The following is a 15,641-nucleotide window of genomic DNA, read 5'->3' as shown; positions in this document are numbered from 1 at the left end:
TAAAATACTGGATTTTTTTTTTTTGTTTGATACAGGATAATTGACTCCTGTGGGGATTTATAGTCCTGCTAAATCAATCAATCGATCAATCAATCAAGTCATGACTGGCAGATCTACTTGGTAAAAATCAATATCCAATCTTTCCCCCCTTTTTTTCTGTGTCTGATTCTTGGAGACTACCTAGACAAGTTCCTTCATTCACTTTTCCTGGCACTTTTTCAGAAGTGGTTGCCATTGTCTCCTTCCTAGGATTGAGAGAAAGTCCCTTGTCCAAGATTACCCAGCTGACTTTGTGCCTAAGGCGGGACTAGAATTCATGATCTCCCAGTTTCTAGCCTGATGCCTGATGCCTTGTCCACCAAACTGTTTTTCACAAACATTGTCTAGTGCCTGTCAGAGGTGGTATTCAGCAGGCTCTGACCAGTTCTGGAGAACCAGTAGTGGAAATTTTGAGTAGTTCGGAGAATGAGTAAATACCACCTCTGACTGGCCCCGCCCCCATCTATTCTCTGCCTCCTGAGTTCCAGCTGATTTTATTTTATTTTTATTTATTTATTTATTTATTTATTTATTTATTTATTTATTTATTTATTTATTATTAAATTTATAGACCGCCCTTCTCCCGAAGGACTCAGGGTGGTATACAGCCAAAGTAAAAAACATGAATACAAACATTAAGAACAGTTTAAAAAGAAATATATCAATTTGGCCCCAAAGTTAAAAAACAATGACAAAACATATTAAAAACATTTAAAAAGCATTAAACCAGCCCGGCTTGCTGAAAAAGGAAGGTCTTCAGGGCATGGCGGAAGACACTGAGGTCTTGAATTCTTCGTATTTCTGGGGGCAGTTGATTCCAGAGAGCAGGTGCCCCCACAGAGAAGGCCATCAGTCCCCCTGGGGGCCACCAGTCTACATTGCTTGGCCGATGGCACCCTGAGGAGGCCCTCTCTGTGGGAGTGCACTGGTCGGTGGGAGGTTGTTGGTGGCAGCAGACGGTCTCAAAGGTATCCAGATCCTATGCCATGGAGCGCTTTAAAGGTGATGACCAACACCTTGAAGCGCACCTGGAAGACCACTGGGAGCCAGTGCAGCTCACGCAGGAGGGGTGTTATGTGGGAGCGCCATGCAGGTCCCGTCACTACCTGCGCGGCCGCATTCTGGACCAGCTGAAGTCTCCAGGTGCTCTTCAAGGGGAGCCCCATATAGAGAGAGTTGCCATAGTCCAGGCGAGAGATGACGAGGGCATGAGTGACTGTGCACAAGGAATCCCAATCTATGAAGGGCTGCAACTGGCGGATCAGGTGAACCTGATAAAAAGTCCCCCTGGCCACAGCCGTCAGATGTTCCTCCAAGGACAGCTACATATCCAGGAGGATGTCCAAGTTGCGTGCCCTCTCCGTAGGGGCCAACGACTCGCCTCCAATAGTCAGTGATGGAGTCAACTGACTATATCGGGATGCCAGGAACCACAGCCACTCAGTCTTGGATTGGTTGAGCCTGAGCCTGTTCCTCCCCATCAGGAGGATCAGGAGGAAATGGGGATTTTGCACCCTGGAGTGGGGTGGGAATGGAGATTTTATGGTATCCTTCCTCTGCAGTGGGTAGGGAATGGAGAGTTTATAGTATCCTTCCCCTGGAGTAGGAATGGAGATTTTACAGTATCCTTCCTTTGCCATGCCCACCAAGCCACGCCCACCAAGCCATGCCACGCACACAGAACCGATAGTAAATTTTTTTGAATCCCACCACTGGGCTATATGTAATCAGTAGATTAAGTGGTCAACAGGAGTTGGACAGATCTCTACCCCTATATATATCATTATCAACACTGATAATCCTAAATTTATCCTTAGGATAAATGATGTGGGGTTATGATTCTGCAAACTGTATTTTAGAAAGTTAATTCAAGGATGGATATCACAAACATTAAAACCAAAAATTTTGCAAGCGAAATGTGGAATTGCAGATGCTACTTCAGACAAAACAAAGGAGTCTACATGAGTCAACAAAATCAGTAAAGCTGATCTATTAACTATGTGAAAAATGGTTGTTTTAAAATGTGGTATAGCAAGATTTCACACAGTTGGAAATTTTGATTCTCCAGGCACTTATTCAAAAACTTTGGCTATATTAAACCAAAGGCTTATCAACATAACAAACACAACTAGATTAGTTTTTTCATTTCAAATAAGAACGAAGCTCTTATGTACGTTACGTACATAGGATTAAAGCCTACATATCATCTATTTTCCATCTAAATTATAGTTCTCATCTCCTAAATTTACAAGTCAACAGATAATTGGCTTTTCATTTCCTAACATTGAAAGGGATCTATATTGACATAATGGTTCTCTGTAATAGCCCAAGAGCCTTTCTCCCATCTTGTCAGCTTCTGTCCTTCCAGAAAGGAACATTATTAACTCGAAAGAGACAAAACCTTATCCTTAAATTCAGATTTCAGGGTTAGGTAATTGAATCAGGGCTCAGTTCTAGAACCAGAAAATAAGAACTAGACAAAACCTGTGATTTTTTTTTAAAAAATTGATTTATATGCCGCCCTTCACCGGAGACTCAGGGCGGCTTACAATGCGTTAAGCAATAGCCTTCATACTTTTGTATATTTTATACAAAGTCAGCTTATTGTCCCCAAAATCTGATTTAGATTTAATGGCTAATAAATATTGAACATGGAAGATGTTTAATAGATAATTAATTTTACATCCCTGCTTGGTCACAAAATTTTCTGGGATAATTTGAAGCCATCGTTGTCTCTCACCCCAACCTACTTCTCAAGTGTTTCTCAGATGCAATGTGGGTACTAGGGCAGGACTCAATCTCCTTGAAGATTGCCATATACAATAGTCTTTCTTGGTAAATCACTGGGTGACTAGTGAAAATGGAAGGTACAGATATCTTAATTCCAAGTCAAGGGCTTGTGCTTCCTTTAGATACACTATGCAGTTTACCAGAAAAGTAACAATGTCATTAAAAATGCCAGAACCTGTTCTTATTGGCTAAACTGAACTAAACGAAGTTTTATCTCCCCTCCCAATTAATGAGAAAGTTCGTTTATACTGAAACCACTTTCAAGACTTTTGACAGTCTTTCTCCTCTGCTTGATCTCTATGATAATGTAGTTACTTTCTCCATGCCCCAAGGAATAGCTCCCACTATATAGAAATGAGTTAGGAAAATTGAATTTTATATAGTATGCTTTAACTAGTCTGTTTTCCTTGTTTGAATGAAAAGTACTGTTCCTTTTTATCATTTCATATACTGAACCATACTTTGGATAAAGCCCTATTTGTCTATGTGGTTTAGGAAAGCTCTTGCATAAATCTCCTTTATTATTAAAAACATGACTTTTCATCATTTATGTTGTAGTGAATAGCCATGCTTCCAGATTTGTGTGGAGGCTATTTTCCTAATCACTCATATTGCCGCAGCCTCCCAATATAAGTAAATATCCAAATATATACTGCTAACTTTAAGTATTGTTTTGCTGAGATGCTTTTTTGTTTATAAGCATTATGATTAGCACTATAATAATGTAGCATTGAATTTTCTATATGCCAGCCCTCTTCCATTCTAATCCCAAGCCCTGTAAGGTAGATCGAACAGCAGAAGCGACAACAGACCCAACTGGGTACCCACGATCGGGAGTGAATTTGAAATCGGGCCTCCTGAGTTTATGCCCAACACCTTAACTGCTACACATCAGTCCCTCCTCCCCCTTTTGTGTGCTGGGCAGGTATCCAACCTGGGCGGGCCCTTTAAGAGATCATAAGCTCTTGTTTCTTTTCCCCCGGAAGAAAAGTGCTGGAGAACCAGCCGATTAGACTGTGCGCAAGGTGGAGAGAAAGGAGAAGCGGGAGGGGTGGTAACGACGCGCGCTTCCCTTTAATTACCCGCCCAGGCAAGCACTAGAATCAAACCTTTGGCGGGGAGAAAACTGGGGCGTCTTCACTGCGAGCGAAGAACGGAGCAGCAGCGACATAAAACATTCCCCAACCAGCAGCGGTATTCTGTATCGGCTTTCCCAGCAAGCCAGCCACATTCTGCACGGGCGCTCGCTAGTAGGAGGGAAAGTGTTCTGGCAAGCCATGGCCCCTACGCACTTTCAGCTTCTCCTGGTAGCCTCTGAGAAAAGGAAGCGGATTTGGGGGCGCCCGCTTCTGCTTTTGGGATACATGCTGTGGCTGACTCTTGCCCCTCTAAGATGTGCTGCCTTCAACCTGGACACTAAGTTTGTGATTCTGAAGAAAGGCAAAACTCCCGACAGTTACTTCGGATTCTCAGTAGCTCTGCACCATCAATTCCATCCGGAAAGATACCTGTAAGTGGAAACCAAACCAGACAGCGGGGGATAGCGAGGGATCGGTGGGTGGGTGCGTGGGTGAGTGGGAGATGCAAAACTACTACAATTTTGGGGTGGGAAGAAACTGCTGGAAATGAGTTCCTTTTACTATGGTTCTCTCTCTCTCTCTCCACCCCCACCCTCCCCAGCCGCGCTTTCTGAATTGAGGCTAATTCTCTTCGTTTTGTGCAACTATGCCGGAACCTATGCAGGCTTGTGAGTTACACAAACTCATTCAGCAAACACAGTGGTGGTAGTTAAAAGGCATTTGGATTTCAGGATCGTCAGAGTTTCCTGACATCTAGATGAATATCAGTTGTTATTTGTGAGTTTAGCTCTGTTCTACCCGTAAGCAAGTCTCACAAAATTCAATAGGACTTCCTTTTGAATAGATATGGGTGGGATTCTGCTGAGTATAAAGCATTCTTTATTTTTTTTCCATTTTAAGACTACTTGTTTGAACTGTAAAAAAAAAAAAAGCAATGCCACCCCTAACCCCCCCCCCCAATTTTGCATTCATTTTGCAAACATAAAGGCAGATAGTTTCTCCAGTCTGCTTTCAATTAAAAGTCATGCTTTTGATTCCTTTTTTGGAGTCAGGCAGTCTGTTTCTAGTCTCTTACTAAGTAACAAGCATTTAAGTACACACGGATGCGTACACACACAGAAACCATAAAGTTACTGGTTTACATGTATTCTGCACAGTGCACCTGTTAGGCTTATTCCAGTTTTTGATTTAGCTGGAGTTTTATCTATTTATTTATTTTTTTTATGCTTAGTGCCCTCTAGCTGTGTTGAATTACAGTTCCCATAAGGGTGTTGAAGAATCTGCTCCAGGACATCTCGAAGTAGCCATGCTGAATAAAGTGATTTATAGCTCTAACTTGGAAATTTGTAGCCTCTGTCCATGTGTGCAGATTTGGATATGAGATATTAGGGTGTCATATTAGTTTCATGAATGCATGTAATTTTTTCCTGTAGTATATTTTATCCTCTCCCCCTTCCTCCTGTAAGAATTTTCTGAAAAGCAAGAAACTGTTGTAAATACTATACTGTCATATGATTAACAAAGAATTTATTCAAAACTGGTGCTAATCAGTAGCCACTAGAGATACTAAGAGAAGTGCAATTGACATTTTTAAGCAGGAATTTGTGAGTGGGGGAATATCATAAAATTTCCATTTAAATTTAGTCTGAGCTAACTTCAGCCAAAGTGTGTACTAATTTATCAGTTTTTCTCATAATGTGTATGTCTTATTATTCAGTAGCAAGCATGGTAAACCTATTCTTCAGAATGTGTGGGTTGTTTTAATACAAAACAGCCAAGTTTTTCCTCTTGCGTGCATATAATGATGAATGTTCATTGAATTTTCCTGTAAATCAGTTTCTTCGACACAGCTCTTCCTTTGGTTTACACTACAATCCCCATCTTCATGATTTTTGTGTATGTTGGTTGGGCTCATAGCAGTTGCAATCCCAAATATTTGGAGGATGCCAGGCTGGAAAAAACCAGTTTAGATAAAAGGCCCATCAATCTTTTGTGAACATAATTGCCTTCTTGTTTCACTAACATGGAGTGTCATTACATGTGAAACTAATGTGAATCACCTAATCTGGCTGCTGTAGTTTATAAATTAATACTGAGTTTTATAACTAGGTCTACTCAGCAGTCAGTATTGGGTTTTTGAACCTTCACTCAAAAGTCATCCTAATATATAAACAATAAAAGGAACCAATGACTATTGAGAGAGATTATATTTAATTTATTTGCTTAATTTTAAATGTATCCCACTTTATCTTCAGAAGATTAGTTAAGAAGCTTAAGTAAGGCTGTCTAGTTAACATTTGGATAGGAATTTGGCAAGATAGGAATAGCAATCACTTCTGCATTATTGCCCTGAAAATTGCATAGATTTGTTCATAAAATCACCATGTGTTCAACTCAACTTGGATACTGTAGTATATATTGAATCAATAAAGCCAGTTTCATTTAGATAATATACTTTGACCATAAAATGTGAACTAATAGAGAAATGAATGCAGCAGATCAAAAGCCTGATAGAAAAAAGAAGTATTTGCCATTCATTGGAAGGCCAAAAGTGGATTACACAGACTTTTCCAAGAAATGGACTCAGAGATTTACTGTTGCAAAGAGAGGGGTAGCTATATATATCTTGCTTGATGTTTCTCAGCTGAGAAAAGGAAAGGAGGGAGAGGTATGATATTGTGAACCTTATCTCTTGTTTGTTTCAGGTCTTATTTAAATAAATTATTCCCAGTTAAACTCAGAGAAAAAGAAATCTAGAAAAAGGGAGGGCGGGGGGAAGATAACTTTTTCTGTTTCCTGAATTTTACCTTCCTGCCAAATCATTGTACAGGTAGTCTTTGACTTACAATCACATCTGAGCCCAAAATTTCTGTTGCTAAGTGAAACATATGTTGAATTTTACTCCAATTTACGATCTTTCTTGCCACAGTTGTTAAGTGAATCACTGCAGTTGTTTAGTAACACAGTTGTTAAGTGAATCTGTCTTCCCCATTAACTTTCCCACAATGCTCCAGAATGTTTTTACCTTAGGGATATTCTGGGAACTTAAAAGGCAGCCAATGTGATGCCCGGTAAAGCTAAACTCAAAGCAGGGCACAGGGCACAGAGTGCCTTAGTGGGCATGCTAAGGACATGGTTGGTGCCAGGAGGCCTATTTTGTTAATCTTCTGAAGGATTGCAGCTTGTTGCTGAGTATTACCTTATTTGGGGATATAGGAAAGCACTCCCCCCCCACCCCAAGGCACATGAATTGGTGGCTCTTGGCTGGATTCTAGGGGGGTGCTTGGGGGGCATTCTAACTAGTCATGTGGCAGGCATCCTTTTCACTTTATTCCTTTGGCTTTGTTGTAGCAAATGCAAGCCTCATCTTGCAGATGATTTCCTGGGATTTGTGCATTCTCCTTTATTCCCTCCTACTGACTGACTGCCTGATGTGCAGGAGGATCATATCTGATAGAGCTAAAGCAGATTTCTCCATCTTACTGCTTTCTTTTTGTCCTTTGGACCGTAACTCCATGGCTAGGCTGGGCTGGGCTGGACTGGGATAGGATGCAATGTGTGGTCAAATGCTTCTTAAAGAGATAAAACGCCAGCTACGTAATCTATTCAGGTAAAGAGCTGCACTCCAGAAAATAAGTGGGGTCAGTTAAAATCTAAAATTAATGTAATTGATTATATAAATTTAATGACATCTTCCCACATCTGTTAAATCATCCCTTCTGGTGCTTTTATAATTACAATATGACAGAAGTATTCATACTGATGGTCTCAGTATGTATACCGGTAGGATAAAGAATTTATAGGTTAAATCAGGGGTATTTAAACTTGGCAACTGTAAGACTGATGGACTGCAACTCCTACAGGTAGAAATTGAAGTCCACCACCAGTCTTAAAATTGGCAAGGTGGGACATCCTTGTCTTAAAATCTTGTTTCTCAACTTTTGCAATTTCATTTCCCCAAATTCTCAGTAGGGCAATGTTAGATGGTGAATTTATTTATTATTTATAAATCTATGGCTCCCAAACGCTGTAGGAATTGAAATCCACCCAGCTGGAACTTGAGGAAACTCTGGTTTAAAGAAATTCCTGCTGGAAAGCAGGTTTAAGATCAAGCTAGCCACTTATAAGACACCAACAGAGAAGAAGAAAAAGAATACAGGTTGGGGTAACATCTGGTGCCAATTTGATCCCACACATTACATGTTTAACAATATTTAATGTCATTAAAAGTATTGCCCTAAGTTGGGTTTTGAACTTTTACTTACAGCCAACATGTGCTGTTATTTTTGTAATTAAAAATCTGGTTAATTTCTCTATAAAATAAAAACTGGGGCCAAGCAATTGGTAAGCCTTAAGGTTTTTTTCATTTTTATAGGGTTCATTTATAAGAAATCATATTCAAGTTTGTTTAGAAGTACATCTGTTCAGAAAAACATATTTTAATAAGTATATAAACAATTGCGGCCTTAATATTTATATAACCCATGGGACTCTTTCTCTGATTAACTTTTGCTTTTTATATTGATTTAAGTGTGACTTACACTTTCTGAATGCAACCTTCAATGCTGTGCTCTAATATTTTGTAAGAACAGAAATGGAAAATAAGCACATTTAATCACACCCTTTAACACATTTCCAAATTTTTTTTCTACCAATGTGATTAAACGTGTCTAAAATAGACCACTGCAGACAGGCTGTTAAAAGTTAGGAACTATAGAGAAAAGTGAGTTTGATTGGTTCTAGCTCAACCTTCATAATACATTATTTTATAACACTGGGACATGTTTTTGTTTGTTTTTAAATTGATAAGTCGTTCAGACCTCGCTTAAAGTCTGGAATAGGCAGATACTCTTTTTTTTGTGTGGTTGGGGGCTTCTCTTTCTTTCTTTCTTTCTTTCTTTCTTTCTTTCTTTCTTTCTTTCTTTCTTTCAAAAGAAGCTTCTAAGATACAGTTGGACATACAGGTAGTCTTTAACTTTATGTTATTAAGTAAGATAGTTGTTAAGTGAATCCTGCACCATTTTATGTGTTTTCTCACTGCAGTTATTAAGTGTCTATGGAGATTCTCAGTCATTCAGGTCATGGTTGTCCCAAAGGTGCTTTTTCAAGAGGCAACTGGTTTTTCTTTGAAGACATTTCTTCAGCTGCAGTTATTAAGGTTGATCAGTGAATTGGGCTTCCCCATTGACTTTGCCAGAGGGTGGCAAAAGGGGATCACATGACCTCAAGACACTGCAATTGCCATAAATATGAGTCAGTTGCCAAGGGTCTAAATTTTGATCACATGACCAGGAGGATGCAGCAAGTCATAAGTCACATTTTTCAGTACTGTTGTAACTTCGAACAGTCACTAAAGGAGCTGTTGCAAGTCGAGGACTACCTGTATTTTCTTGGAAACAAAGAGGAGCAATAAAGGAGCAATTTGAAAGAGGTTCATAAGGATGAAAAAAAAATATTTTATGTTTATAACTTTGCTTTAGAAAAGCAAATTCAAGAGCAAAACCATGAAAATAAATAATTAAATTAAATCAATCCGTAGGATAGTTTCTGAAATAAAATATCTATGGTCGTACTCTAAGAGTCATGACATTACTAGAAAGGGAACTCATGAAATGTTTAAGCTGGGCATGTGCATGCATGTATATTTAATCCAAATATATATAACACATATTTCAACCTTACACACCTATCTTAGATCTTAATTTGTAAAAACAACCAAGCAAAAATCAAAACTTTAAAAATTGTGCTGTTAGAACTTGATGATTTTCTGCTGAATTTTGGTTATTGTTATTTTAATGGGTGGGGGAGATCACCACTGGCTTCAGCTAAGCTTTACTACCTCACTTATTTTTGCGAGAATTGCATCTAGATGCACATTTATACTTTTTTCTGTACAAAATCTCTTGGGGCAGAAAAGGAACAACTTTGGAGTTTTTGTAAGTTTGATTCTCTGACAAATACATTATTATAGCATGACAGAAAAGTGTGTCTTTGTTGAGACTGCATATATGGCCAGTTTGGGCTTGTTAACTAACAGGGAGACCTAGACACAGGCTCAAGGTGTGATTTTTTTCATGGCCATGTTAACATTCTTGCAGTTCTTCTGCTGGATTGGCCAACCTTTATGTGGTTTACAAAGACTTTTACAAACCACTGGATTTTTCCTCTTGATTAACAAACTCCCTGTCTTAGCCCAGGCCTCTGTTTCCATGGAGACACATATTATGTTTAAGAGGGAGGGTTCTCTCCCCCACCCCTTTTAAACCTTAGTATAAATCAAGGCTAGCTTCACTAATGTTAATTGAAGCAAGGCATAGTTTTCTAGATTATATTTCAGTTAATGGTTTTTTTTAATGTTTTATTTGATTCTTGTTTTTAAACAAAGGCCAGCATACCTTTGTGACAAAGGAGTGGACTGGCCTGTTGCTTTTAATGGGTTTCTCCAGTCAGAAAGAAAATTAAAGCCTTTTCTGGTGTAGACAAGAAAAGTGACAGCTTTAATTTCCTGTGTCAGCAGCTCTTCAGATGATATAGTGACCCTATCAGGGGAAAACGACAATTATAAATATGGTTGATATAAAATAATAACCTAGGCAGATCTTAGTCAACACTTAGATGGGAGACCACCAGAAAATCAGGGCTTCATGCAGGACTTAGAAATTGAAAAAACATCCCAGAAGAAAGAAATGACTTCTACAGTATAGCTAAGAAATCTAGGCGGAATATATCTGGGTAATTGGTATCACTTAAATTATTACCAGATGGCTGGAGTAATTAGGATTTTTATTTATTTTTATTGTATTTGTTATATTGTATTGTACTGTATTGTACTGTTTTGCATTTGTTTATTTATTTAATTTATATGCCACTTATCTCATTGATAAATTGACTCTGAGCTATTGTTGCTAGTAATCTATATACTAATAAAACTCTCCTGTTTTTTGTAACTTTTACTTACGAAACAGTATAGCATAGGGCAGAGGTCCTCAAACTTAGCAGCTTTAAGATTTGTGAACTTCAACTCCCAGAATTCTCCGGCCAGCATAGCTGGCTGGAGCATAGAAGTCCACATAGAAGTCCAGCATAGAAGTCCACAAGCATAGTTGGCTGTAGAATTCTGGGATTTGAAGTCCACAAGTCTTAAAGCTGCCAAGTTTGAAGACCTCTGGCATAGGGCAACAATGTACCTCAAATGGGCTAATTTAAAGAATGCGTCCAAAATCTGGGACCCATTATTCCTGGGGGATTGACATTGGGTATAATTGTGACTGCTTCGGCACTACTGCACTGCCATGCCACCTCACTGTGGCAATCATACACAGTCACATAATTGTTATGGACATATCCCTGCTCTATTTTCAGCCTCCCTTTGTCCACTGTATCCAAGTGGCTGGCAGCAAAGTCCAACTGATGAGCATCGATTGGCTGCTTTGGAATAGAGGCTGAACTTTAAAAGCCCTTAACAGCTGTGGGTAGTGAGGGAAGGACGAGGGAGCAATACCAATGCTTGATGGTGAGGCAGGGTTGGCTGAGGGACACTGGTGGTCAACAGGTGAGTTTTCTTCTTCTCTGGAGGGTGATATGACAGAATGGGGAGTGGGGAGCAATCCAAAGTGGTCTATGCCTCCCTTTGTTCTCCCCCCACCAGTAAAGCTCAGGCAATTCCATGAATTAGCCAAGGAGGAGGGGGCAAGTTCATTTGACCTCTATTGAGAGACATGATGTGAGGGGAAACTGAACTAATCTATATTTCTATGGAAAGAAAGATGGGTCATGGGTTATCTAGTCATCTATCAAGGCCTTCTAGCCTAAGGTCTGGTTTTGAGGTTCTGCCTATCTCCAATAGTTTCTGCTTGCCCTATAAGATAAGGCAAAATGGGCCTACTCCAGATCCCTCAGTCAGTGTCATCTGTCAGGATCAAGGAAGCACAGTATCCCTCCCAAGAGCTGAACATCTCCTATCCTGTAGTGTTCTGAAAAGACTAGGGATAGAAAATGGTTGAGCTTCTTGACAATCTTTTTCTAGCATGTTGGGCTTCTTTGCTCCAGAATTCATGTTTTCTTTCTCCTTTTTATTTTATTGGTTTTTTTAAAAAAAATATGGAAATTAGGAATTGGGGAGTGCTAAATTAAATAAATAAATAAATATCTATTTGTCGCAATTATATTTTCTTTGCAATTTTTGGTTTCTAATAATTTTATTACAATTTACAAAGCATACATATAAGAAACAACATAAATTAATCATTAAGAGAAAAGAGTAAAAAGCAAATAGATAGAAGTGCAAAAAAGTATTACAAAAATAAAGGAAAACAAAAATATATACAAAAATGAACTTCTACAATTTATTACAAGGATATAAGAAACACATTTGACTTTTAGTTTAAGACTAAAACAAAAACAAAGTAGAAAAATTTTAATTTTTTAAAAAAAAATAATTCTCAAATCCATGTGTTGAAGTTTGGGTTCTACAAAGGGTTTCCAATTATAGGTGAAATTCTTCAGTGATTTTTCTCTCATGAAGGCTATTAACTTGGCCATCATAGTTAATTTTGTCATCTTTATTAACCATTCCTTTTTTGTGGATATTATACTGTAGAGTCCTTCTGATGCTAAGCATTTAGAGGTTGTGCTGCTGTTATCAAACATAACAATAAAACACCATATGGTTTTTCCAATGTTTTATCATACATGCTAACAAAAAAATTTCTGGTCTGAACTGTAAGAACTTTTCAAGATATTTTGAATTACATTACTAGTTTCATTCCTATATTGCCTCTTCTTTTGCAAGTCCACCAAAAGTGGTAAAAGGTCCCCTATTTCAGTGATACACTCCCAGCAAGTATTTGGAGATCCTTTATACATTTGAGCCAATTTATCTGGTGATAACTACCATCAGTGGTGGGTTTCAAAATTTTTTACTACCGGTTCTGTGGATGTGGCTTGGTGGGCGTGGCTTGGTGGGCGTGGCAGGGGAAGGATACTGTAAAATCTTCATTCCCACCCCATTCCAGGGGAAGGTTAATGCAAAATCCCCATTTCCTCCCAATCAGCTGGGACTTGGGAGGCAGAGAATAGATGGGGGTGGGACCAGTCAGAATTTTTACTACCGGTTCTCCAAACTAGTCAAAAGTTCCGCTACCGGTTCTCCAGAACTGGTCAGAACCTGCTGAAACCCACCTTTGGACTACCATCTATACATCATTTTGTAAAAGTTCTCTTGGAACTTGTAAAATAATGCAAATCCCTTTATCCGTCTGTTTTGCAACTGATCACAACAGTTATGTTATATTGAACCTTTTTTGGTCAAGTTATCATACAATTTTTAATTAATTCATCTTCTGTTTCCAGTTTTAACAAAAGCTTCTAAATGTTAGCAATAACATTATTTGTACACAGCTCCATTTCAAAAATAGTATTATCATGTTCAAAATCATAAGTTTCTTACTTTTAAATCTCTCTGAGTTGCAAATACGAAAACCATTGGCAATCGAAGCCTTTATAGTGCCACGTCTTCTCTAGATTTTTATTTGATATCAACTGTAGAGTATTCTAATAAATCTGCACAACTTTACCATTTTTGTCTATTCCGCATTTTCTTTCTATAATATAATATGGGTCATATTAGGCGATACAAGATTACTAGAACTGGAAGGCTGTGATTTGAGATTTGGATGTCATGTATCTATAGTATGATAAAGCTAAAGTTAGTGAAACCACTTTATTAGGTGAACTATTTTGAGAATTTGCAACAAATATAAAATGAGATGATGCCCCAAAATCCATCTATGCTTTCTCCTGCCTTTACAATTTCTGTCAATATTTTCTGCAGTAGCTTCAGTGAAAAAGTGCATAGTGATCTTGTTTTATTTAATACTTGTTAGGCTATTTCATTTTCATTATTGTAGAGAGGGCCAAAAAAAAAAAAAATCACCTTATATTCAGTTGGCTCACTACTGCCTCTTGGCTAAGTTGCAGAATGTGTCAAGGCAGAATTTATTTCAGCCATGGGTTATTAACCAACATTATTGATCACATGAAACGCTAAGCAATAAATCATAACTGACAGATTGCAGTGGCTGAATATACTGTTTTTAATGCTCTGATGAGGTTTTGCTTTCTTTATGCTTACACAAAGAAAGCAATATCTCATAAGAGCATTAAAAACATTTCCCCGATATGGTGTGGACTGTAACACCCTCATTTTTTAATTAGGTTATAAATAATGGGATTCGCTGCTGTGCAGTCATCTGACAGAAATGAAATTGGGTCTCTCCCCATGATATCTAAGATTACAAATGGAGGTTCTTTCCAAGTGACCCTTTAGATCAAGGGGCCACAACCCCTGGTCCACAACCCACTACTGAGCCTTGAGCCATTTGGAACTGGGCCTCGCATGCGTGCGCACATCCCCACCTGCACAAACCGCAGAGAGCAGAGGTGGGTTTCAGGCAGTTCTGACCAGTTCTGGAGAACCGGTAGCAGAAATTTTGAGCAGTTTGGAGAACCGGTAGTAAAAATTCTGACTGGGGAGGAAATGGAGATTTTACAGTATCCTTCCCATGCCACACCCACCAGGCACACCCAGAAAGCCATGCCACGCCCACCAAGCCACACCCAGAGAACCAGTAGTTCAAAAATTTTTGAAACCCACCACTGGCAGACAAGTGTGTGTACATGTATGCTCCATTTGTGCAAGTGACTGGTACATGTGCCCAATGCTTGTGGAAATAGAGCTGCACATGTGCTTGTCCGTTATGCGTGTGCTTGCCAGCTGCTTGCACAGAACCATCCCCTTTCCCCCCCACCAACAGTCTGCAAAGCTGGAAAGGTTGGGGAATTCTGCTTTAGATGCTAGGGAGAGAGATGGGGTTCTTCAGTATGTAAAGGTACATCCTATAACTGCTATCCTATAAGCTGCTATCTCTTGATGCTTCTTCAAATGCCAATTACTTAGTTGACTGAGGAAGAGTGTCTAACTAGCAGCTAATCCTTTCTTAAGGATACATGTTGGATGTTCAGTTAGGAATTGAAAACCAAGTTTGGGGTTCAGCTCCTTTGTTCAGATGACATGCAGGTAAATCAAGCTGCAATTGAAAGAGTAAGGTTACAGTAACTTGCAGAGATCTTGCAAGGAAATGTCATATTTCCCAGTTCCCAGTTCCCCAGTTCATATTTTGTACCTAGAGCCATTCTGATCAATTCCCTAATTGACTTAGTTTTTCCCTAAGCTATAAAAAAAAGAAAAGAAACAGAGAAAAGCTCAGACTTAGTTGCTTTTATAATTTTGAGACAGCTGGAGATTTTCTCTTTCTTTCCCTTTTTAACAAGGATATCTTGTGCGCTGCAGTGATTTATGACAGTAGCAGCTGCTGCACAACTTGAAGAAGCCTCCATGGAGACATTCCAAAGATTTGATGAACTTCTGGACTTTTCTGCTGGCATAAGAGCAGCTTCCTGACAGGCCAAAGGGGAAAAGCAAGCATCATAGTGAATGTACTCCCTATGAACTAAAAAGGAGTATTTCCTTGCTTTCTTGGTGGTTGCATTCTTCTTATGTTTGTGCCAAGAAGGGACATCCCAAGAGTTTAATTGGAATCAAAGCCAAGATCCAGAACCAATTTTTTAAGCTTGGATTTCTCTTCCACAGGACTTTTTGATTTGAATTAAACTTGCAGCAGGGGTGAAATCCAGCAGGTTCTGACAGGTTCTGAGGAACTGGTAGCAGAAATT

At 38.9% G+C, this 15,641-nt stretch overlaps 1 protein-coding gene across 4 annotated transcripts in view; it reads left to right on the top strand.

The window, feature by feature from the left end:
- Window positions 1-3,804: 3,804 nt before the first annotated feature.
- Window positions 3,805-15,641, top strand: part of ITGA3 (integrin subunit alpha 3) — an 84,626-nt gene continuing 72,789 nt past the window's right edge. For all 4 annotated transcript variants that reach the window (XR_004591080.3, XR_015733770.1, XM_034415458.3 and 1 more), the window contains exon 1: window positions 3,805-4,339. Coding sequence is in view for 2 of the 4 variants with exons in the window: in XM_034415458.3 (XP_034271349.2) it covers window positions 4,107-4,339 (233 nt within the window). In the remaining 2 variants the exon portion in view is untranslated. The remainder of the gene's footprint in view (window positions 4,340-15,641) is intronic.

The sequence above is a fragment of the Pantherophis guttatus genome, chromosome 4 (genome assembly GCF_059756535.1).
Source record: "Pantherophis guttatus breed Tessera chromosome 4, ASM5975653v1, whole genome shotgun sequence".
NCBI lineage: Eukaryota > Metazoa > Chordata > Lepidosauria > Squamata > Colubridae > Pantherophis > Pantherophis guttatus.
This window is presented reverse-complemented; position numbering and strand designations above follow the sequence as displayed.